At 50.5% G+C, this 20462-nt stretch overlaps 9 protein-coding genes across 9 annotated transcripts; 3 read left to right on the top strand and 6 right to left on the bottom strand.

Moving 5' to 3' along the window:
- Positions 1-7: 7 nt before the first annotated feature.
- M438DRAFT_346709 (uncharacterized protein) lies at positions 8-973 on the top strand. Its single transcript, XM_029905741.1, has one exon. It carries the CDS (start codon positions 34-36, stop codon positions 670-672), a length of 639 nt encoding a protein of 212 aa, XP_029759244.1. The 5' UTR covers positions 8-33; the 3' UTR covers positions 673-973.
- A 12-nt stretch (positions 974-985) lies between these two features.
- Positions 986-1989, bottom strand: M438DRAFT_366447 (uncharacterized protein). The gene is made up of 2 exons (XM_029907877.1): positions 1902-1989; positions 986-1845 (listed from the first exon to the last, which is right to left on the bottom strand). The coding sequence occupies exons 1-2, from the start codon at positions 1974-1976 to the stop codon at positions 1294-1296; spliced, it is 627 nt and encodes a 208-aa protein (XP_029759243.1). The 5' UTR covers positions 1977-1989; the 3' UTR covers positions 986-1293.
- A 1492-nt stretch (positions 1990-3481) lies between these two features.
- On the bottom strand, positions 3482-5371 carry M438DRAFT_346707 (vacuolar ATP synthase-like protein subunit H). Its single transcript, XM_029905740.1, has 3 exons — positions 4986-5371; positions 4395-4926; positions 3482-4342 (listed from the first exon to the last, which is right to left on the bottom strand). The coding sequence occupies exons 1-3, from the start codon at positions 5278-5280 to the stop codon at positions 3730-3732; spliced, it is 1440 nt and encodes a 479-aa protein (XP_029759242.1). The 5' UTR covers positions 5281-5371; the 3' UTR covers positions 3482-3729.
- Positions 5372-5538: 167 nt separating this feature from the next.
- M438DRAFT_276221 (ribonuclease R) lies at positions 5539-8548 on the top strand (the record flags this gene model as incomplete). Its single annotated transcript, XM_029900839.1, has 2 exons — positions 5539-5734; positions 5781-8548. 2 exons carry the CDS (start codon positions 5539-5541, stop codon positions 8546-8548), a joined length of 2964 nt encoding a protein of 987 aa, XP_029759241.1.
- An 867-nt stretch (positions 8549-9415) lies between these two features.
- On the bottom strand, positions 9416-11114 carry M438DRAFT_375537 (SIR2-domain-containing protein; the record flags this gene model as incomplete). The annotated part of the gene is made up of 5 exons (XM_029908587.1): positions 9416-9665; positions 9724-9854; positions 9907-10315; positions 10366-10801; positions 10871-11114. The coding sequence occupies 5 exons, from the start codon at positions 11112-11114 to the stop codon at positions 9416-9418; spliced, it is 1470 nt and encodes a 489-aa protein (XP_029759240.1).
- Positions 11115-12381: 1267 nt separating this feature from the next.
- M438DRAFT_276064 (uncharacterized protein) lies at positions 12382-13134 on the bottom strand (the record flags this gene model as incomplete). The annotated part of the gene is made up of 1 exon (XM_029900829.1): positions 12382-13134. One exon carries the CDS (start codon positions 13132-13134, stop codon positions 12382-12384), a length of 753 nt encoding a protein of 250 aa, XP_029759239.1.
- A 2369-nt stretch (positions 13135-15503) lies between these two features.
- M438DRAFT_40557 (uncharacterized protein) lies at positions 15504-17023 on the top strand. The gene is made up of 4 exons (XM_029909794.1): positions 15504-15522; positions 15577-15642; positions 15696-16436; positions 16508-17023. Exons 3-4 carry the CDS (start codon positions 15781-15783, stop codon positions 16533-16535), a joined length of 684 nt encoding a protein of 227 aa, XP_029759238.1. The 5' UTR covers positions 15504-15522; positions 15577-15642; positions 15696-15780; the 3' UTR covers positions 16536-17023.
- On the bottom strand, positions 17003-18159 carry M438DRAFT_398061 (uncharacterized protein). The gene is made up of 3 exons (XM_029909335.1): positions 18052-18159; positions 17830-17987; positions 17003-17767 (listed from the first exon to the last, which is right to left on the bottom strand). Exons 1-3 carry the CDS (start codon positions 18098-18100, stop codon positions 17090-17092), a joined length of 885 nt encoding a protein of 294 aa, XP_029759237.1. The 5' UTR covers positions 18101-18159; the 3' UTR covers positions 17003-17089.
- A 143-nt stretch (positions 18160-18302) lies between these two features.
- On the bottom strand, positions 18303-19946 carry M438DRAFT_346698 (uncharacterized protein). The gene is made up of 2 exons (XM_029905739.1): positions 19477-19946; positions 18303-19405 (listed from the first exon to the last, which is right to left on the bottom strand). The coding sequence occupies exons 1-2, from the start codon at positions 19477-19479 to the stop codon at positions 18590-18592; spliced, it is 819 nt and encodes a 272-aa protein (XP_029759236.1). The 5' UTR covers positions 19480-19946; the 3' UTR covers positions 18303-18589.
- Positions 19947-20462: the final 516 nt, after the last annotated feature.

Here is a 20462-nt window from a genome sequence, read left to right as displayed (position 1 = left end):
ACTACCTCCCAGAACGCACAGTCTTCGGTCTCGATGGTCAAGACTCCTCAACTTCGATTGCCTAGAAGAGATTCGTTGCAGTCTGATGGTGTTTCGCAGATAAACAACAAGAGCAAGACACCGCTGCCAATCAGAGCTGATGCCGACGGTCATTCAGCACCACCTGCACCCAGATCTGATTTGGCTGCTCGTCCCAGAGACCCTGCGCTCAGACCTGCCACTGATGCTCGTTCGGATCGACCTACACCTAAACCTCTTGCTGGTGCTCGCTCGGGTCCACCTACACCAAAAGCTGCTGCTGATGTCCGTTCGGCACTCTCATCAAGACCCCCTTCTGATGCCCGTCCCGGCACACCTGCAACCAAACGTGATACTACTGTTCGCTCGGGCTCATCTGCATCCACAAATGCTTCTGATACCCGTCCTGCCCCACCTACACCCAGATCCGTCCCTTCTCGCCCACCACCAATCTCTACGACTGGTAGAAACCCACTTTACAGCATCGATGCGGCTCGCAGTGCTCTCAAGCCTGCTGGCTCAATACCGAACACGTCTATATCCTCAAACAATGCTGGAACTTCGTCGTCGGTAAAGGCTTCTCCTGCAGTGGGACACAAGCTTCCTGCACGTCCTCAGCAGTCGGGCTTCCAGAACAGACCTCCTCGTTTCTAATTGGGCTGTACATTGTGGTAGCTGTGTTTGTCGGATGAGCAGGAGTTTTGGGAAAGCATGGGTTGTTGCATGCGTTGAGTCCGCGGTATCGGATGACTTTCAATCAAGGACGCGTGTGTAGCGCAGGCGTCACGCAACCGGTTGGTCAGTTGAACTGTGCCGGATGAACGAGACATGGAAGACTATCAAGGAACGAGCTACGAGAAGGATGAGAAGGATGAGAAGGATGAGAAGGATGAGAAGATCGAGAACATGGATGAGAATGATGAGAAAGGACACGACAAGGGCACGGGCAAGAGCACAATGTTTTTTTGAAGTTTGAAAGAGTAGTTATTTTTCTTTTGTTTACTACAGACCCTGTCTGCCATACCAGTCACAGAAGGACTGCCATAGCATATCATAAACCCCCCAACTAATAATCTTGACTCCCAAATGCATGCATGCAAGCTGCTATGCCCTTTTCTCTTGTGTGATTACATTTTTGGAAAGCAAAAACTCCCATGCATCCCATCCCATACCGTATTCCCAGCATTAACGTTAACGTAACTTTATTGTCGGCGTGAAAAGAAGAAGAAAAAGGAAAAAAAGTGTTTGTTACAATCAGTCAAGCAACCCACCACTTTACATGAAAGCGGCAAAGAAAGCACCGGCGGCGATGAGAGCGCCAGCGCCAACCTTGACATTACCAGCAGCTCCGGTAGAAGAAGCAGCGGCACCGGAGCCAGAAGCAGAAGCGCTGGAGCCCGAAGAGCGAGAAGCAGTACTGGAGGAACCACGAGATGAGGATCCGCTGGAGCCAGAGGCGGAAGAACCTGATGAGCCTGAGGCGGCGGCGCCTGATCCGCTGGCGGAAGAGCCTGAACCAGTGGCTGCGACGACGGCGGCACTCAGGACCTGAGTGGTGGAAGTGCCAATGGTGACGACGATGGAGGTGGCGTTACCGGCGGTCACGTTGCCGTAGATGAGGGTGGTGACGGTGCCGGGTGCGATACCAGCGGGGATGAGCTGGACAGCGATGGATGAGACAGCAGCGTTGGTTGCAGCGACACCGACGGAGGTTGCGGGCAGAGGCTGACCGGTCACGACACCAAGCGAGTTTGTCTGGGTGAGGAAAGAGGTGAAACCGTTGGTGTAAGGGACGCTGGAGGAGATGGGGATGGTGCTGAGGACGGACTGCGAAATTATTAGATATTTGCGGTTGTGAGGTTAAGAATATGAGAAACACTTACGGTCTCGTTGGTAGAGGCACTCTGAGCAGCGGCCATGGCCACGAGGGGAGCGGCGAAGAAGGTGGAAGCGCGCATCTTGATAGTGTTGTTTTTTGGTGGTGTTGTGATTAAAAGTACCGTGATGGGTAACGACCGATATTTATTGGTATTAGGTAGTCGAGGTGAGCGAGAGAAAAAGCGACAGAGATGTTTGCGAGGAAACGATTATGCTTTGTACTGGTGATGTATAGGGAGAGAGAGAAAGAGAGAGTTACGCGGCCATACCAGCACGTTTATATATCTCTCAAAACTTTCCTTACTCGGCGGATGGCTGGTAAACATGGCTGTCTCGAGGTTTCCATGGGGTCGACGGGGCGCCATCGCCAACTTGATTGGTTGGCCCGGTCGTCGTCGCCCGTTCTAGTCTGCAGCAACTCGGCTGCTTTCCTGCGTGCGCCACCCCTTGGCTTGCAGTAGCTTTGGTGGAGATCTGTTTCCTACTTTCTCGAGTCGGCGATGGCCTGCGGTGTGGTCGTCTCTATTTTTGACTTTTCCCACGGCAACTGCGCCTCGGTTCTGGCTTTTTGCTGGAGACCTTGCAAGGGAGTTGCGAACAAAGCAGACATCTCCTGGTCAACCATGAACTCCCCTACATCATAGCATCTTGCGCGATGGAGGTTTCTTGGATGGAGGTGGTAGGCATGGTGTGAACTCAAGAACTGGCAAGTACTATACACGGTCCAGATTGCCGAGTGTAGGAAGCTACCCGCCTACTTTTTGGCTGTTGCTTACGTGCTCTCCACGCAGCTATCGAACCCCGCGGGAAAATCGCGACTTCGTTCAAAGGTCATTCGGCCGATGGTGAGATATCTCGTAACGATGGTGTGGTTTACGCGTCCTTTGTCTTTGCTTGTCCCTGTGCTTCGCTGTCTGGGTCGTCTTTTCTCTTTCTGCGGCTGCACCGTTGTTGCTTAGAATAGATGCGGGCACACAGAACGTTGTCAACATTCACGTTTTCATGCAGATGGATGAGCTTTGTCTTTTGATTCTTTTCATTCGATCTTCTCATCCGGGAAGCAGTTCATCGCAATTGCAAGCAGAAAGACAGATAGATGAATCATCTCGTCATCGCCATCATCTCCAAGTATGGAACAAGCTCACAAGAAACTCGATGGCTGCCAGGGAAAAAAGTCAAAATAGTCTATGGCCTGCCCGGTCAACAGTTCCCGTTGTCAACAGTGGCGCATGTGAAAGCACTCCACACTCGTTCTTCCGCGCTCTCTCTCTCCACAATCACGAAATCGGGAATCCCGCTCCTACAGCAACGGCCATAACACCCCCAGTGCTCAGCCGCAGAAAGCGTGCAGACGTATGCACTATGGCACGGTCTTTCTCGGACGGGATGAGTACGTTTTGCTCTTTTGGGAGGAAGCGATGACTTGCTGTGTTCATGACGTGATGACTTTGGGCAAGTCTCGTTTACGGCTCCAGGTAGAGAGATGCGGATGTGGGCGTCGTGTGCCGATAGATTGATCCCAGAGACATGGGACCTTGAATCAGAAACACGACTCAGGAAACATGACTTGTCACGTCTCTCCCACGACGATCTCGGAACAACACTTGAATTAGAAAGAGGCGGTCTATCGGATGAAACGTGCATTTGTATCGGTATACCCCAGTTCGCTATACAAGTAGAAAGTGAAAGAAAAGCACCTAGACAGTCGCCAGAAAATGTCCAGGAAAAGAAAACAAGAACAACAGGATTAGATGTGCAGTAACGGTCGGTATTTAAACACATGAAACAGACCGTAAGAGAAAAGAGTCAGGTACGCCTGTGTGCGTGGCGGCTCTATTTCTCAAAGGAATATCTGAGCCATTCACCGACTGCTCTCAAACTCTCCCAGCGCACGGATTCATCACTGTGTTGCATGAGCTCCATAACGCGAGACTTCAAACCAAGTCTCTCCATCTGTTGTCTCTTTTCGGGTACCTCCTTGACCAGGCAGGCGACGTCGTTGCAGCCGATGGCCAGCACTTGCTTGTCATTGTCCCAAGACTTTGACAAAATCTCGGCGAGCTTCTTGGCCAATTCACCCTTGTTATCCTCAAGAATCTTGCGAGCGTTCTCACTCCAGAAAGCTTGGTTGCGATGAGGAGGCGACCAGCGGAGGTGACCAGAGTTGACCTCTGCAGCGTACTCTGAGAAGGTGGTTTGTGTCTTTTGGAATTCTTCGACCATGGATTGGAGAGCCTTCAAGTCTTCGAGGAGATCGGCATCGTTGAGGTGACGGCCTTGGAGATTCTGGAGAATGGCGGGAAGGCGAGCGGGAATGACGGCGGGCATGAGAGTATCGCGATTGGTTGACAAAAGGTTTGTGAGGGTTGCAAGAAGGAGTCTGGTGGTCTTCTCCTTGGGGGAGATACGGAGGAGGGCAGCATAAAGGACGATGATGTCGTGCTCCCTATATCATTGTCAGCGCATGCTTGTGTTTAATGTGCTCGGTGTAGACATACTCGTCCAAACCGCGGCCAACAAGCTCGCCCTCGAAACTCAGCTGCCAGATGACGAGCAAGACGTGGTATAAGAGTTGCAGACCAACGTTGTTGATGATCTGAGAATCGGCAATACTGCGAATGCTGCCACCGCTGATCAGGGTCGAGTCGGTGTCTCTGACAGCACCTCCAGTAGCGTTGGTCAAAATGTCAAATAGAGGAGTGACAGTGTCCTTTCTTTGCTCCCAGAACAATTGACGCGACTTCGCAGTGCGCAACAGAGCCGAGTATTCCTGAACAGCAATGTCTTGCAGGTTGTTGTCCGACTTCTTTGCGAGGGTTGAGATGTACGAGTACAGCTTGGGCAGGGCCTTGTCGATCTGCTCAGCCTGGGGGCCACTCTTCATAAGGCCGTGTGAGATAAGAGCTGACAAGACACATGATGCGAGTAGCGGGATGGGGTCTTCGGGGTTTGCGGTCTGCTTAAGAAGCGGCACGAAGGGAGCGTAAGGGTCGGCGTGGTCGAGCAGCTTGGCTACGAATGATGGGATGTCTGCTTGACCAGTCAGCAACTTGCGCACTGGATTCGTTGAGTCTTGGAGAGTATCCTACCCTCGATAAGGTCGCCAGTCAAGACCAGCATGTACTGGACAATGTCGGAGCGCTTGGCGGCAGATTGGAAGATGCTGGCGCTGTCGTCGGAGCCCAGAACGAGGGCAGCATAGCTTTCAGGATCCGACTCGACTGTCTGTCTGCGTTGCTCCTTGCGGACCTTGTCTATCGATTTGATCTTCTTGAGGTCCTGTTCGGTGATGGTCTTTGCTCGTACAGCTCCTTCCCATGAGATTGGTCGCGCCCGAATGTTGTTCTGGAGCGACAGAATGTATGCCGGCGGGTCGAGCGACATGTTGATGTGCTGTCTGTGATGTCTTTGTCTGTAGTGTATTTCCTTGTCTCAAGCTCGTCAATTGCGCTTGAACGACACTCGGTACTTTATCGCCAGGAGCAGCTCGAGTGACGTTGTTGGGCAAGTCCACCTGCCGCCTCAATTCCGGGGTTCAACCGGCGCAACTTCCCAATCTTTGTCCGATTGCCGTCATAGTTAGACATTTTTTGATACCATCACATCTTCGACGACGAAATACAAACCTGCCGTCAACTCATCATGACTAGTTTGAAACGTTCATACGCGGCCGACAGCGCCGCCCCGAACTTGTCGAGCAAGGTCTACATTCGCTCCACCAAGAGTGGCAAGGTTCAGAAAATTGTTCGCGAGCTATACTTGCGCGAAGATATTCCTTGCTCGTCAAGGTTATGTGCTCACTGCCTCGAGATTGCTCCTACCGACTATCACAATAAGAGTATGCCTTATGCTGAGATAATTCTGATCAAAACTGACATCTCCAGCCGCTCCGTTTGTGCTTTCTGAGACTCCCGCTGGAACAAAATCATTTCCCAATGGCCATTACATAATCCCGGATACGAATGCTTTCCTCACTGGAATGGATCTTTTTGAGCTCGAAACCGCGTTCCATGATGTAATTGTTCTACAGACTGTTCTGGAGGAAGTCAAGAACCGCTCGCTTCCTCTCTATCACCGCCTCATTAGCTTGACCAAGAACGACGGCAAGCGATTTTACGTTTTCTTCAACGACTTCAGACTTCAGACCTATGTTGTTCGCGAGGACAAGGAGACCATCAACGACAGAAACGACCGTGCTGTTCGCCGCGCCGTGAAGTGGTATGCCGAACATCTGGAAGAAGCTGTCAGCAAGCGCAAATCCGTCAGATGCCCTTCTGTAGTGATGCTTAGCGACGACCGTGACAACTTGCGAAAGGCGAAGCTTGATGGTATTACCGGTATCTCATTGCGCGAATACGTTTCTGGTCTGGACGATGCAGAACGTTTGTTGGATATGGTCAGCACTGGACACGAACAGAGAGTTGGCAAGCAGACCAAGGGCGAGCTTCTTTATCCCGATTACCTTTCGGTCTCCAAGATGATCACTGGTGTCAAGGCTGGTACCATGCACCAAGGAACCTTCAACGTATCACCCTACAACTATCTGGAAGGATCTGTCTTCGTCCCGGCATTCGACAAGCCTCTGCTCATCATTGGTAGAGAAAACAGCAACAGAGCCATCTCTGGAGATATTGTGGTGGTCGAGGTTCTGCCCAAGGATCAGTGGAAGGCTCCCTCATCAAAGATTCTGGAAGAAGAGGTCGTGAACAAGAACGACAATGCTGATGCAGATGAGGGTGAGGCTGTCATCACACAACAGGAGAAGCGTGCGCTGCAAGAAGAGGTCAAGAAGACACACGGAAAGAGTGCTGAAGGCAGACCACAGCCCACTGCTCGCGTAGTCGGCATTATCAAACGCAATTGGCGCCAATACGTTGGTCATGTTGACAAGGACTCGGTCAAGTCATCAACGAAGCAGAGTCGTGCACAGCAGACCGTCTTCCTAATTCCCATGGACAAGCGCATCCCGAAGATCCGCATTCGTACCCGCCAGGCTGGAGATCTTCTTGGCAAGCGTCTGTTGGTGACCATCGACGCTTGGGACAGAGAGTCGAGATATCCTGTCGGACATTTCGTTCGTTCGCTGGGAGAGCTCGAGACCAAGGGTGCCGAGACCGAGGCACTACTGCTGGAATGGGACGTACAGTACCGACCCTTCCCCAAGACCGTTCTGGACTGTTTGCCCTCTGAGGGCCACGACTGGAAAGTGCCCGATAGCATGTCCGACCCTGGTTGGAACAAGAGAAGAGATCTGCGTGATCTCCTGATCTGCAGTATCGACCCTCCTGGTTGTGTTGATATCGATGATGCTCTCCACGCTAGAACACTACCAAACGGCAACATTGAAGTCGGTGTCCACATTGCTGATGTTTCCAACTTTGTCAAACCAAACAACGCCATGGACCAAGAAGCCAGTCTGCGTGGTACAACAGTATACCTCGTCGACAAGCGTATTGACATGTTGCCTATGCTGCTCGGAACCGACTTGTGCTCACTAAAGCCCTACGTCGAGCGTTACGCCTTCTCCGTACTTTGGGAGCTCACACCTGACGCCGATATCGTACGCGCTGACTACACCAAGTCTGTCATCAAGTCGAGAGAGGCTTTCGCCTATGAACAAGCTCAGATTCGTGTCGACGACCAATCACAACAAGATGACCTCACCAACGGCATCCGTATGCTCATGATGCTGTCAAAGAAGCTGAAGAAGAAGCGTATGGATGCTGGTGCCTTAAACCTGGCCAGTCCCGAAGTGCGTGTTCAGACTGAGTCAGAGACCGCCGATCCTGCCGATGTGCAGACGAAACAGCACCTCGACACCATGTCTTTGGTTGAAGAGTTCATGCTTCTCGCCAACACTAGTGTCGCTGCTCGCATCTACGAAGCCTACCCTCAAACCGCACTGCTACGTCGCCACGCCGCTCCTCCCAAGACAAACTTCGAAGAGCTTTCCAACCAACTCCGCGTCAAGCGCGGAATGGAGCTACGAACAGACAGCTCTAAGGCTCTCGCAGACTCACTAGACACCTGCGTCGATCCCGCAGAACCCTTCTTCAACACCCTCGTCCGCATCATGGCCACCCGCTGCATGATGTCCGCCGAGTACTTCTGCTCCGGCACCCAAGCATACCCCGAGTTCCGTCATTACGGTCTCGCCTCCGAAATCTACACTCATTTCACCTCCCCCATCCGCCGTTATGCCGATCTCGAAGCTCATCGTCAGCTCGCCGCCGCCATCGACTACGAACCCCTCGACGCTTCTCTGCTTTCCAAGGCCAAGCTCGAAGGCGTGTGCAAGAACATCAACGTCCGTCACCGTAATGCACAGATGGCCGGTCGTGCCAGTGTAGAGTACTATGTCGGACAAGCACTCAAGGGCCGCATTGTAGATGAAGACGGCTTCATCATGCGTGTCTTCTCCAACGGCTTTGTCGTCTTCGTGCCTCGCTTCGGTATCGAGGGTCTCATCCGTCTGCGCGATCTCGCCACCCCTGAACCAGAGTCGGAATTCGACACTGAGAATTACGTGCTCAAGATCAAGGGTGAGGGCATTGATAAGAGTGTTGAGCTCTTTGAGAAGGTCAAGGTTAGAATTTGTGACGAGGCTGAGGAGAGTACTGGAAAGAGAAAGGTCAAGCTTTCACTTTTGTAGAGCATGCGTTTGCGGGAACGCTGCAAGAAGGTAGCATGATCTTGGTTCCGAATTTTGGTAACCAAAGCAATAAATTGAGGTTTCATCACGTTCACCGAACGAAATCTATACAAAGACCTGTTCGTGACTTGCGTGGAGAAAAAAGACATGACGAGAAGATGTTCATTTTGGGAAAATCCAAATGCTCTGTAACGGAAAGGGTCAAACTGGATATGTTTGAGATTACTACGAGCATCCGAAGATGTTATGACCTGCTTGAGCAAACCAACAGATGCAGTACCATGCTAGCTCCTTGTGCATTACGATAGACTCCTCGGAACAATCAGAGCCGTCTTGGGAGTGGTGGTCAACTTCATGAGGAAGCGATCCATATAAACACGGTTACACTGAATAGAAGAGAATCAGAGATACAAAGTAGGACCTTTGAAGACATGCAACACAATGATGGTGAATCACGAAGAATGAAGCAGTGCGACCTTGTTGCAGCGGAAAGAACCACGGAATCGTAAGAAAGAAAAGGCGAGAATGGGATTTTGAATGGTAATCAGAGTCCCCGTGTATCATGCGCCCTTGATTAAGTATGTATGTTTCCCTTTTGCCAATCCCAAAGATGATTGATCCTGCCCATGTTTGAACTCCGTGAAGCCGACGAGATAAACCTGTTTTGGTTGTTATGCTTGCAGAATAACCACCAGGAGAGGGTGAAGTTGAGAAACCCTTCACGCTTCTATGCCGAATTGATGGAGGAAAGATGCCTTAGAACGGCCAGCCCGCACCATATGCTTCCCTGGAATTTCCCTCTCTCCAAATGCCACATGCGAATCCCTTCCTCCAGAAAATTTCCCTTTTTGATGCCATGTCGCCTATCTAGTCATTAGATGCAGGTAGAGTAGCTGGGGTCAGCGGTGCGATGTTCCACTGTCCAGTCTTCGGGCCAGGCGTCGCCGTCAATGGCTCCTCAGTGAGATTTGTGTGTTTGATTCTCCAGCCAGCACGCTTGGCCAGTTCGGCTACGACATCATCGCAGTAGCCCAGGAGGGTGATGTCGAAGTTGATGTGATCGGCCGGCTCGCGTGAGATGTAGATCTGAGGCACTTTTTCGTCAACGAAGTTGGGACTGTTAAGGTTTGTAATTAGTTGCTGGAACGTGAAGTAGAGGGAGAGAATGGACGTACATCTCGGAGACAGGAGCGACCTTCATGGAAGTACCGATGACGACAATCAAATCGACCATTGCGACATCGTGCTCAGTAAGTCTGTCGAAGAAGCGGCTGGGGAGCTTTTCGCCGAAGAAGGTGATGTTGGGCTAGAAAGTCAGTCTCGAGTCTGGTGACTGTCATAAGTAGGATGGAGCTCACCTTCATGACACCAGGTTGTGGAACATCATACCGGCCATCATCTTCCGAGTCAGAGTGGCTGCTTCTTGACTTCGACTTTCCGTTGGATGTGCGCTTGCGCTTGCGGGGCTGCTTCTCGATGATGTCCAGACAGGTCTTACATAACGAGACTTTGTGTTGCCTGACGTCCTCAAAGATGGCATCACCCTTGACTTCGGTATGACATTTGCGACAGCTCGCTGTGGCCCATGAACCGTGGCATTGAATCAAACGCTCGGGATCGATGCCCGCATATTCCTCGATGTTGTCGATGTTTTGGGTGTAATTCGTGAGTAGCTTTTGCTTGTCTTGGAGGAGCTTGATGAAAGCGTGAGTCGGCGAACACCTATCTGTAACCGGCAAGATATCATGTGCCAACTCGTAGAAGTGACTAGATAACAGTCAGTGATTGCAACTCGACCCCTGAGTATTCGTGCTTACGTGGGGTCTTCATCGAAGTTTCCGATATCGAAGACATCTTCTGGACTGTCGAAACCGCGAGCGAGAAGTTTTGAGTAGAAGCCAGTGTTCTTGGAGCGGAAGTCAGGGATGCCGAGACTTGTAGAAATGCCAGCTCCAGTGATGACCATGATGTTCTTGGATTTCTGAAGAAGCGATACAGCGTCGTCGACGGTGTTGTACTCAGTGAGCTTTTGTCTTCTTCTGAGCTCACGCTGGATACATTGACCCAGGATCTGGTAGTACCATCTGGTTCCATAAGGAAGATCAGGCCGTACGCCGAACGCTGTGACGAGTTTCCTAACGCCAACGACTCCAGAAGTGATGGTCTGCTCTATGAATCGATTGGGTCCAAGTCGGCGTAGTTTGTCTCGGATGTCCTTTCCCTCGGCAGGTGTATATGAGATCGGTCCAGGATCTTGTACGATCGTCAGCTATGGTAAAACCCGGGGATAAGGTTCACTATTATGCAGGCATTGAAACTTACCATCGTCAGTGTATGGCTCAAATTCTGCGCGTTCCAGTTCATCGGTCAGAGCAGATTCGAAAATGTCGCTGTCGTCAGATTCAGATTCGGAATCCTCGAGGTCGTCGGTATCGTCCTCGAGATCGTCTGGCTCAACAAGCTGGGGAAGCGTCGCTGAGTTGACCGGGTCTTGAACACGGGCAACAGATTCTAATTGCTTTTCGGGCTGTGATGATGTTAGATCGACTAAGTTATCACCCATCATTTTGAACGAGATGAATTCTGATAATAATCGAAAAATTATGCGCGATCCTTGTCGTGCGTAAAGGGAAGTTAGGTCCAAGTTGAGATGCGCGGATTGGGAGATGTTCTGGATGGCGCTAGCGATACATGGAGAATCATTCAAGAACGCTGCACATATGTATACAGAACGTCTCAAGGTCATTGGCAACCCTCTCGCGCCCTTGGTCAATCTTGGAGAGGCGATACGAACATTACATTCTACACAGCTAATTAGGCATCGGCATACAGCTAACCAAGATGAATCGAGAAGCTGTATAGAAAGCAATAGTTGGTCTTCTAGAAGTACTGTTGATCGAGAAGAGCGCCGTTCAAAGCAGCAGTCTTGATGTAATGTCTTCAATTTCTTGTAGCAAACGTACAAGGGTCAGCCCTGTTGCGCTGATTAGTTTGTTCAGCCAACCGTCATCTTTTCGAGTAGAGCTATCATGGTCATTATTAAGTGAGCTGTTTGGGTAGGCAGTGAGACATCATTACGTTCTAAACAAAGTCCTGTGCGTTCGAAAATCTCTCCCAGTATGTTATTAAGACCTATACTGTCGCTCAATCTGGACTAGTCTTGAGCAAGGGTTGCATCAGGAGACTTTCTTTCTTCTACATTTCAAGTTATGGTGAGTCGTTGCAAGTTGACAATTCGTTGTCAGTCAGCTTGATCATCTCGCCTTGAGACCAAGAAATGAGGAGGAACGCTTCCTTTTTCAATTCAACCCAGCTTCGTCAGAAAACACTTGCCAATGAAGCAACCTGGTTTTAGTTGTTCAGCATCCTCTACCACTAAATTGATAGCTTGAGTTTCTGCAAGTATCACGCCGTGACAGAAGGACGTACGAGAGACCAGATAATGGAGCGAAGTAGAGTGGTATATGGTCCCTTAGTCGAAAAGCGTGCAGCTTTGAGGCCTGAGCCAGTTACAAAGTGCCGAAACCAAGGGAGAATGGCTACAGAGCGTGAAACATGGCTCGAGATTGGATGTAATGCTGCTTCACGAGGCCAATCTCTTGAATCTTGACTCGAGTGTGGCCGAGAAGCAAGTCGTTCGTTATGCGAAGGGGGATATTTCGTGAGTAGTGGCTTGTGCAGCTGGTCCAGGGAGAACATGCCGGTTGAGATCAGGGTAAGGTCGTCAGGTATGGACTGTTCCTGGTAGCAAGTGAAGGAAGCCTACCATATCCTGAGGCAGGTCGCTACTGGTGTGGAGAGAAGCATGGATGGCGATGTCAATGTGAACAGTCTCATCTCCAGCCGCCGACTCTGCCTTCATCCCAGCGCTCTTTGCGTTCGTTGCGCAAAAAGGCAACTCTTTTGGCTTCTCTCAAACGACGAACAAAGTCCTGGACTTCTCTATCCGGAGCAAGGCCGCCTTCGTCCAAGAAGCTATCCTCGATTCCCTTTACCAGAGCGTCCTGTTCCTGAGCACTAGCGTTGAGGCGCTGATACAAAGCCATGGGGCTGAAGCCCTTCAAAGTGTCTTCAGTCTCGACAATTTTAGACTTGTGCTGTTGCTCGAGGGCACGAAGGGCGATTAGGCGGGACTGAGTAGCAGCGCGTTGATGAGACAATCGAGACTCGACTTGCTGTAGCGAGGAGGCTGTTTGGATGTTTGAGTCAAGTATACGACGTAGTGTTTCCTGGGAGGCAGGAATGGATGGATGCGTGTTCTCCGGGTCGTTCAACAAAGCGGCTTGTAATTCTGGGTCCTCCAGTAGACGTCTAAGGTCGTTCGTGGATAAGTCGTGAACTTTTGAGGGAAGCCAGCCTGGTTCTGGAAGCGGGGTTTGATTCGTGGGTAGATTGCTATAGCCATTCTGCGAGTTCATGTGTCCTTGAGCTGGAGGGGGAGGGGGCAGTGGGGGTCCTCTGGATGGCGTCTCTCTGCCGCTCAAAGGTTTCGGCGGAGGAGGAGGCGGCGTTGATGAATCATACTGCTGGTAGTGCGAGAGTCGAGGCGACTGGGTGTATTGCGATGAGCCCTCAGCAAAAGACATGGCGACTGTTCAACCTAGATGGGCTGTCAAATGACGATGATGCCTTTGAGTTTCACATGCTAAAGCGACCTCCGCGTCGTTTTGGCCCAAGCTCCCGAGAAGCCGGATTTCAACCGGCCGCGGCTTCCTCAAAGTCTGCAATTTTCTTCGACCTTCAGACTTCTTTTCTCGCATCACAACAAACAAACCATCGCCAATCATCATCTCTGCGCGTACTCTCGAGCTGTGACTTGAGCTCTCTGCTCGCCTTGCTTCTGTCGATCAAATGCGCATGCGCAGACAAGGCGGGCAGATCTCTTTCCAAAGGTAAGCTTTTACTCCACCACCCAATCCATCACACCCATCACAGAGATGAAACAACAAACACGAACAATCCAACTCCTATAGCATCGTGAAGGATTACAATTACTCTAGAATTACACTGAGACTGATCCACATCAACACCTCTTCTGTCAATCTTTTTGCATCATCATGCTAACAAAAGTCTGAACAGTCCTTCCTTCGAGTCGTTATTCCGCTTGTCAACACACGCTGGCCGTGTCGAGGGTGTGCCAGTCATCGACGCACCCTCTCAATATTCAAAAGGTTGGTCACCCCACAACTCTTGCACACTGCACACACTTTCCCCTGGCTTGGGTGATGATATACCGACTCCGGAAAGGCATTCCTCGACCTGAATATACAATGTCGAATCTGTCTAAAATCAAGTTTCAGCCTTGTCTGACTATCTTGCCACGAATTATCTTTTGCACTTCATTACTTTGCTCTGCTGAACAGCCAAGCTAACTCGATTTGCATCAGGTATCTACTCACCACCATCACCCATCGACCATGTTCCCCCTTTCAATATGAAGAAGATTTGAACGAACGGGCGGACAGATTGCGCTTTCGACCTCCATCCGCTGAAACAAGAGCGTACAAACTCTTGGGATGGTTGGTCGGGAGTTGCTTGTTGAGATTATCGTCAGCTGATTTTTTGCGCCCATGCACATTTTTTGCACTCATTTTTTCCATCAAAACATGTACTAAGACTGGTTGTGTTTAGGTATGCAACTTGAATTCAGCCCTTGGTCAGCTTCAACATCTCTTGCATGGGCATTCACAATGATGAACATTTTATTCACACTGTTTGATCCTTCCTAAGCCTATATTGTGCTGGTCGGACATGAACACAAAACACTGAAAATTCTGAGAATATTGAATGGTAACGCTCATCTCGTCTTGTCCATCATTAACCGTGTGCTAACTGTCTCTCTAGCCCATCGCACTTGATGCGTGTCGATCATTGCAATCATGACCCTCGAGTCCCTTGCTAACAGTCTTGTTCGCTAGGTATGCAGTTTGTCTTCCAATACAACATCACATTTTCGCCATTGCATGATGAACAATATTCACACTGTGAACGGTTTGCCCGTAACGAAGGCTTATCCGTTGTGGACATTTATAATGATTTAATGGTATGTGCTTGGTGATGCTGTCATCGTGATGAACTCATTCTGACTCCAAACAGAGCCTGACTGCAATCACATACCCTACCTTGTTCGAAAACAACATGGAAGGCCATTACTGATTGCCCTGGCATAGGTCAAGTATCTCTTCAACGCTACATGATCAACGTTGTATCAAGCTGTAAGTCCTTCCCTTCTCATACTTCTTATCCACCCCCTCGCATAATGATGAACAAAAATGATATTTCGCTGTGTTCTTACTGAGACACGTCTTTGAAGATACCATCACCTTGGAGAACTGACCTTTGCCCTTCCACAATCACCTTTTGTCACTCAACACATTCGTGGAACATGTTGCTGACTAGTAACAGATCTTTTCAACCAAGCTAGTTATAATACTTAATACAAATACCTATTTTGAACTCAAGACTATCTCTTCGTAATCTCCATATCACCGTGCCTCGTCCCATTGTTTCCACAAGTCGCTGGTGACGTCTTGATATGCTGCTGCAGCGAGGTAGCTCACCCCTCGACTACCTCTGTCCGGCCACCTTGGTCTTCGCCCATCACAAACGTTCGACTCTTCCTCTGTCTCTTCTCGATTCGTCGCTGGCTGGATTCTAGACCAAGAGATCGCTCCGTTCACTGCGTTGAGTTCCGTTCACGCATATTGTCAACTATCAGCGACGAGTCCTGAAGCAGTTCTTCACCTTCACTCCAGCGAAGCCAGTGTCACAACATCACTCCTCGATTTTCCAAATTGGAGACCTCTCTCGCCTGCTCTTCAATCTTCTCTCTCCTTCACAGAGACTCCGTTGATTCGAACGTTGGTGCGCATCATCTTTCCTGGTACATTACTCTAGACCAGGACGTGTCAAACAACAACTATGGCACCTACCACCCCTAAGACCCCAAAGAAGGCCACGCCTGCTAAGAAACTGTAAGTGGTTCGGTGCCTGCTTTCACTGGCTCCAACTGACACTTCGAGCCTCAGTGCCACTCCAACCACTCCTGGCAGTCCAAGTCCACGTATTCGCAAGTCCCAGAGGGAGGCACCTGAGTGAGCAATACGCTTCACTTCCCTCATTCCATCACACTAACGAAACATCCAAGTCTCGGAACCGAGTTGACCTTCATCTTGCTTGGCGATGGCCCAAAGGCTTCCCGCAAGACCTTTGTTGTTCACAAGAACCTCCTCATGACCGTGTCCGGCTTCTTCGCCATGGGCCTCACTTCTTCATTCAAAGAAGCCGATACTGGCATCTTCGAGATGGAAGAGGAAGATCCCGATGTTTTCTCCATCTTCGTTCACTGGATCTACTTCAACCGCCTGTTCACAGTGAAGACCTCTCCTTCCTCAGCCACCGATGAGGACTCGGAAGAGTGGGACTGCCTTCCTCGCCTCTACACTCTCGGTGAACGCCTCGATGCCCCTAGATTCAAGGACGCCGTCATCTCTGCCACCATTGAGAAAGTGAAGGAATCTCAGGTCATGCCTGATAACTGGGCAACTTACGTGTACCAGAACACGGTCGCCCCTTGTGGAATGCGTCGCCTCATCGTTGACTTTCATGTCTTTGCCCATCAGGGAAAGTTGCTCAAGAAGGGAGCTTGTCCTGATGCTGATGAGCCTGAGGGCGACTTCTTGCAAGACGCTATGGCTAGAATGGTAGATGCTGGACAGAGTGTCTTCACTACGGCTGCTCAGATGCCTTGGGCTAATCCTTGTGATTACCATGAGCATGGAGATTCTGTCTGCCACTTGCTCGAAGAAGGAGGAGTCGCACCTCCTTCCTCTCCTGACATCCTCGGTACTGAAAACGGCCACTTGACGCCTGTCAGACGCAGCACCAGGTCAGCAGTCCTCACCAACGGTCCACAGGTCATCTTCACAAGTTCTCCTAGTGTTAACGGTATCCCTGTAGGCGCACTCGACATGGACCAGACTTTTGAAGTAAACCAGCCTCGACCTCTCGGCATCAAGCTCTCTTTCAACCGCGCCTATACTCAGTTGTTCTGGCAGCCTTACAATCATCACTTTGCCCCATTCGATTGGGCTTCTGCTGTTCATGTGCTGGCCGCCAACAACTGGAGACAACGCATGATCCGCAGCAACAAGGACAACCTAGGCATCCCACGTATTCATAGAACCTGAGACGCTTTCGATACAGATGTGACAACGAGACGGGCGAAGACAAAGTGTTTGAATTGATAGTGAAAATCTGATGAAGAGATAGAGACGTAGTCGTAGGGATGAGCGAGAGAAGTTTGGCAACAATAGGGGCATCAATGTGACCGAGAAACATGAGATACGAGAAGACGGAATGTAAAACGAAAAGGGGCAACATGGATGGTACTCGGATGAAAAGACGTCTGTATTTTCTTTCTTCATTATTTCTGCTGGCAGAAGGCTGGTTTGTGCAATTCGGAGGGAGCAATTCAATGAGAGTAAAGGCAACGGACATGGTATATATCTACTCAACGAAGATAAATGCGACCTTGCATCATTAATTCTTGTTCACGGCACTATCTCTCTCAGCCTTCCTCTTCTTCCTCTCTTCATTCTTCACCCTCTGCCTCTCCTTCCGCTCCACCTCGGCCAATTCCTTCTCCCTATCAATGATCCCCACCATCCTCTTAGCCATCTCCTTATTCTTCACCCCCTCATCCTCAATAGCCTTATACGTCTGCCCCAAAGCCTCATAAATTGCGGCCGTCCATGTCGTCCTCTTCTGCCTACGCCCGAATTCATCTACTTCATTTCCTGATTCCTCTTTGATCCCCCGAGCGAAGAGTATCCTATCCCACTCATCTTCCGCTTTTGCGATTTCCATGTCGGTTTCGAGTTTGAGTTTGAGGTCTAGACGTTTTTGTCGCAGGACGAGGCGGGATCTGATGTATTGGGATAGGATGGCTGGTTGAGGTTTGGTGAAGCGGAGGATGGGGATCTTGTTTGCGTTTACCAGAACGGGAATGCGACGGCGTGAGGGGAGGGAGAAGGCCGGGCGAGGTCGAAGGGAGAGTGTTGATCCTACCACTGCTGCTTGTTTTGTCGACGGTGGTGGTGGTGGTTTGGGTGGTGGAGTGGTGGTTTTGAGATTGCTGGGGAGGCGGTAGAGTAGACTGTTTAAGTGGGAGACGCTGGTATTGTCGCCGGTGATGCTGGCGGTCAAGTGGTCGAGGGCCTTGTGCACTTCAATCAGCACATAGTCTTCTAGCTCGAGCATGCGACTGAGCTGTGGTATACCTCATAGCCGCCAGCAAAGGCGCCTTGCAGGACATATTTGCTCGTCACATGTCTATTCTTTGCGAAGCTCTTTTTGACAACAGCTTCCAATGCAGACCTATCAAGGGACGGCGGTGCCGAACGGCATTTTGTGAGTAGCGCGCGGTAGAGAGCGATTGCTACATTCTGTCCGTCAATGTCTTGTTCGCCGGCAGTCTCTCCAGAGGAAAGAGATGGACCTACCTGTCACACGATGTGCGCCTGACTTGTGAGGCACGAGAAACGCTGGCATACCATTCTACCGTTCTATCTTTGGAAGGAACGAAGCACCGAAGGATGAAAGAAGCATAGGATGACGTCTGGTGGGGAAAGAAAAGAGTGCTCGTGCTTGATCGAACGTGTTTCATCGGAAGCTTCTACGTTCCTTCCATTGCACGTGCTCTGCTATACGAGTAGGCCCTGTATAAGCATTACACCCGAGTTCTTGTGTGATGGACTTGACATTTCAAAGCAGGCTGAGCATGTTTTTCTTGCTTGGAAAGAATATCGTCGCGGACTTTGGATACAGATACTTTGCGTAGATGGGAAATCACGATTCGTACAAACGAAATATCAAAGGGAAAAGGTAACCTAAGAAACGAAAAGAAAAAGAAGCCCAACATATCCGTGTGTGTATCCACCATTCCCGCAAGAATCTGACGCCCGCTGAAAATGCACCAAATGCCCTCCCTAGCCCTTGAACCCAAAGAAAGTAATTGCGAAGAGAGGCTGAACGGCTCGATCAACCAAAGACCAAAGCATTCAGGATGTGTCCCTCCTTCCAGTTCGTCTCGCCAAGAGGCTTGTGCTCTTCAAGGATTTTACCCATGTAGGCAAACTTGATCTTTTGCTCGATGCCAGCCTTCTCCTGTACCTTCTTAACAAGAAGCGACACCTTTTGGTTGGTGCCCATCTCGACAACGACATCGGTACCACGATCGCTGAGTCGTGCTCTGACCGACACCAAGTCACCAATCTTCTCTTCGCACACAACGCCCTTCTCGGCATCAATCTCGTCTTCCGACTCTTCATTGATTTCCTTGCCTTCAATCTGGGGCTCCGCGACGAGGTCTTCGGGGTCTGCGACAACCCAGCCTGGGATTTCATAAAGCAGACCCTTGTCGTCATAGACACCTCCCTTCTTCTGACCACCTCTTCTCCTTTCAACACAGAATCTACCTGTGGGGCAGGTAGCACCGGTTGCGTCAAGGATTGTCTGCGCGGCCTTCAAGTCTCCCGATCTTAACAACTCCGACACCTGTTTCAAAGCTGCCCACATCTCGGGTCTTCCACTGACTCTGGTCTCGAAAAAGGCTTCACGCTGTCTGGCAAGCTCCGAGGGGCTCCATGGTGTGAGGGCGAGTTGTGGTGGCGAGTGCTTGACTGTAGGAGCGGCGCGCAAAGGTTGGTTGGGTCGATCGACTAATTCGGTAGGGGTGTTTGAGGAACTCGTGCGCGAGGGTGCGGCGCGAGCAGTAGAGGGGTCGGCATTCGCATGGCGAGCGCCTTCATTGTCGTCCGTGGCCGCAGCCCGGGATTCGCGAGACAAGCCACAGCCCTGTATGAATCCAAGTCAGTCTTCTCGTCGCTTGCCAGGTGAGCGGGGAAGTTGATTTGTCCGGCGCATACCATTGTGTTTCTCACGATCTCATGCTTCGCTCAAATAGACTTCCTGGTATGATTCTTCGTCTTTGCCCGACCGAGACAAGGTTGAGCGAAAGTCGGTAGTGGTCGAAAAAGCGTTGTGCTTTGTTGTTGAGACTACCGTGCTAGATTGCGGTAGAAAAATATAGGCGTTTTCGGTCGGCAGTCGGATGCGTTGAATGGAAAAGAGACGGCAGAGAAGAAGGGTTCCGAGAGACACAAAAGGGCAAAGTCGGGTGTTCGAAGGAAGAGGCAAGGCCAAGTACTTGACTTGCTGGGCCGGGAATTAATTAGTTTGGTAGAGAATATGGTTTAAAGGGGCGCCGGAGAGGGTTGAGCTAGAGCAGACTCTCCGCGCAACATCGAGGATGCATTTCTCTGCAAAAGTCACCAAACAGCAGAAAGCACAGCAGGAAAAACGGTTGGAGCCTCATCAGACTCGTGCTCATCCTACTAAAAATGGCAAGCGTACACAAGTCGTCATGATCATTCATGACTTCAGTCTTGTGCCGTGGACCCGCCCGTTGCCGAAGCCTTGTCCGACCGTCCTTGACTTCACTTCGTCCAGTCTTCAGTTGCTCTACAGCAGGGCACAAGATTCCACCCTTACACGCGACTATTGAGCTCCGCGATACTGCCAGATGGATCATGCTGTCTACTCGTCTTGCACCACCCATGGCCACGGTCCCGGGTTCTCGTTCGCGTAAGGAACACGCCACCCACCTTCAGCCCTTCGTCACCAGCGTCCGAGCCGCACCACAATTTGAGACATTCCCGTCACCTAACCATGACACAAGGCACAACAGGATTTTGAGAACAAGGACAAACTTTCTATTTGAAAATTGATTATTAGTTGCAGAGCGAGCTTAAGCCCTAGTACTTCCCCTCTCCTCCCCTTTCGTTATCAAGTAAAGTGGACAGGGTATCACGGGGTATTTCGCGATTAAAACACAGTACCAAACGATGAACAG

The sequence above is a fragment of the Aureobasidium pullulans genome, assembly GCF_000721785.1.
Source record: "Aureobasidium pullulans EXF-150 unplaced genomic scaffold scaffold_12, whole genome shotgun sequence".
Classification (NCBI taxonomy): domain Eukaryota; kingdom Fungi; phylum Ascomycota; class Dothideomycetes; order Dothideales; family Saccotheciaceae; genus Aureobasidium; species Aureobasidium pullulans.
Note: the sequence above shows the minus strand (reverse complement) of the source record. Positions and strands in the feature narration are given on the sequence as shown.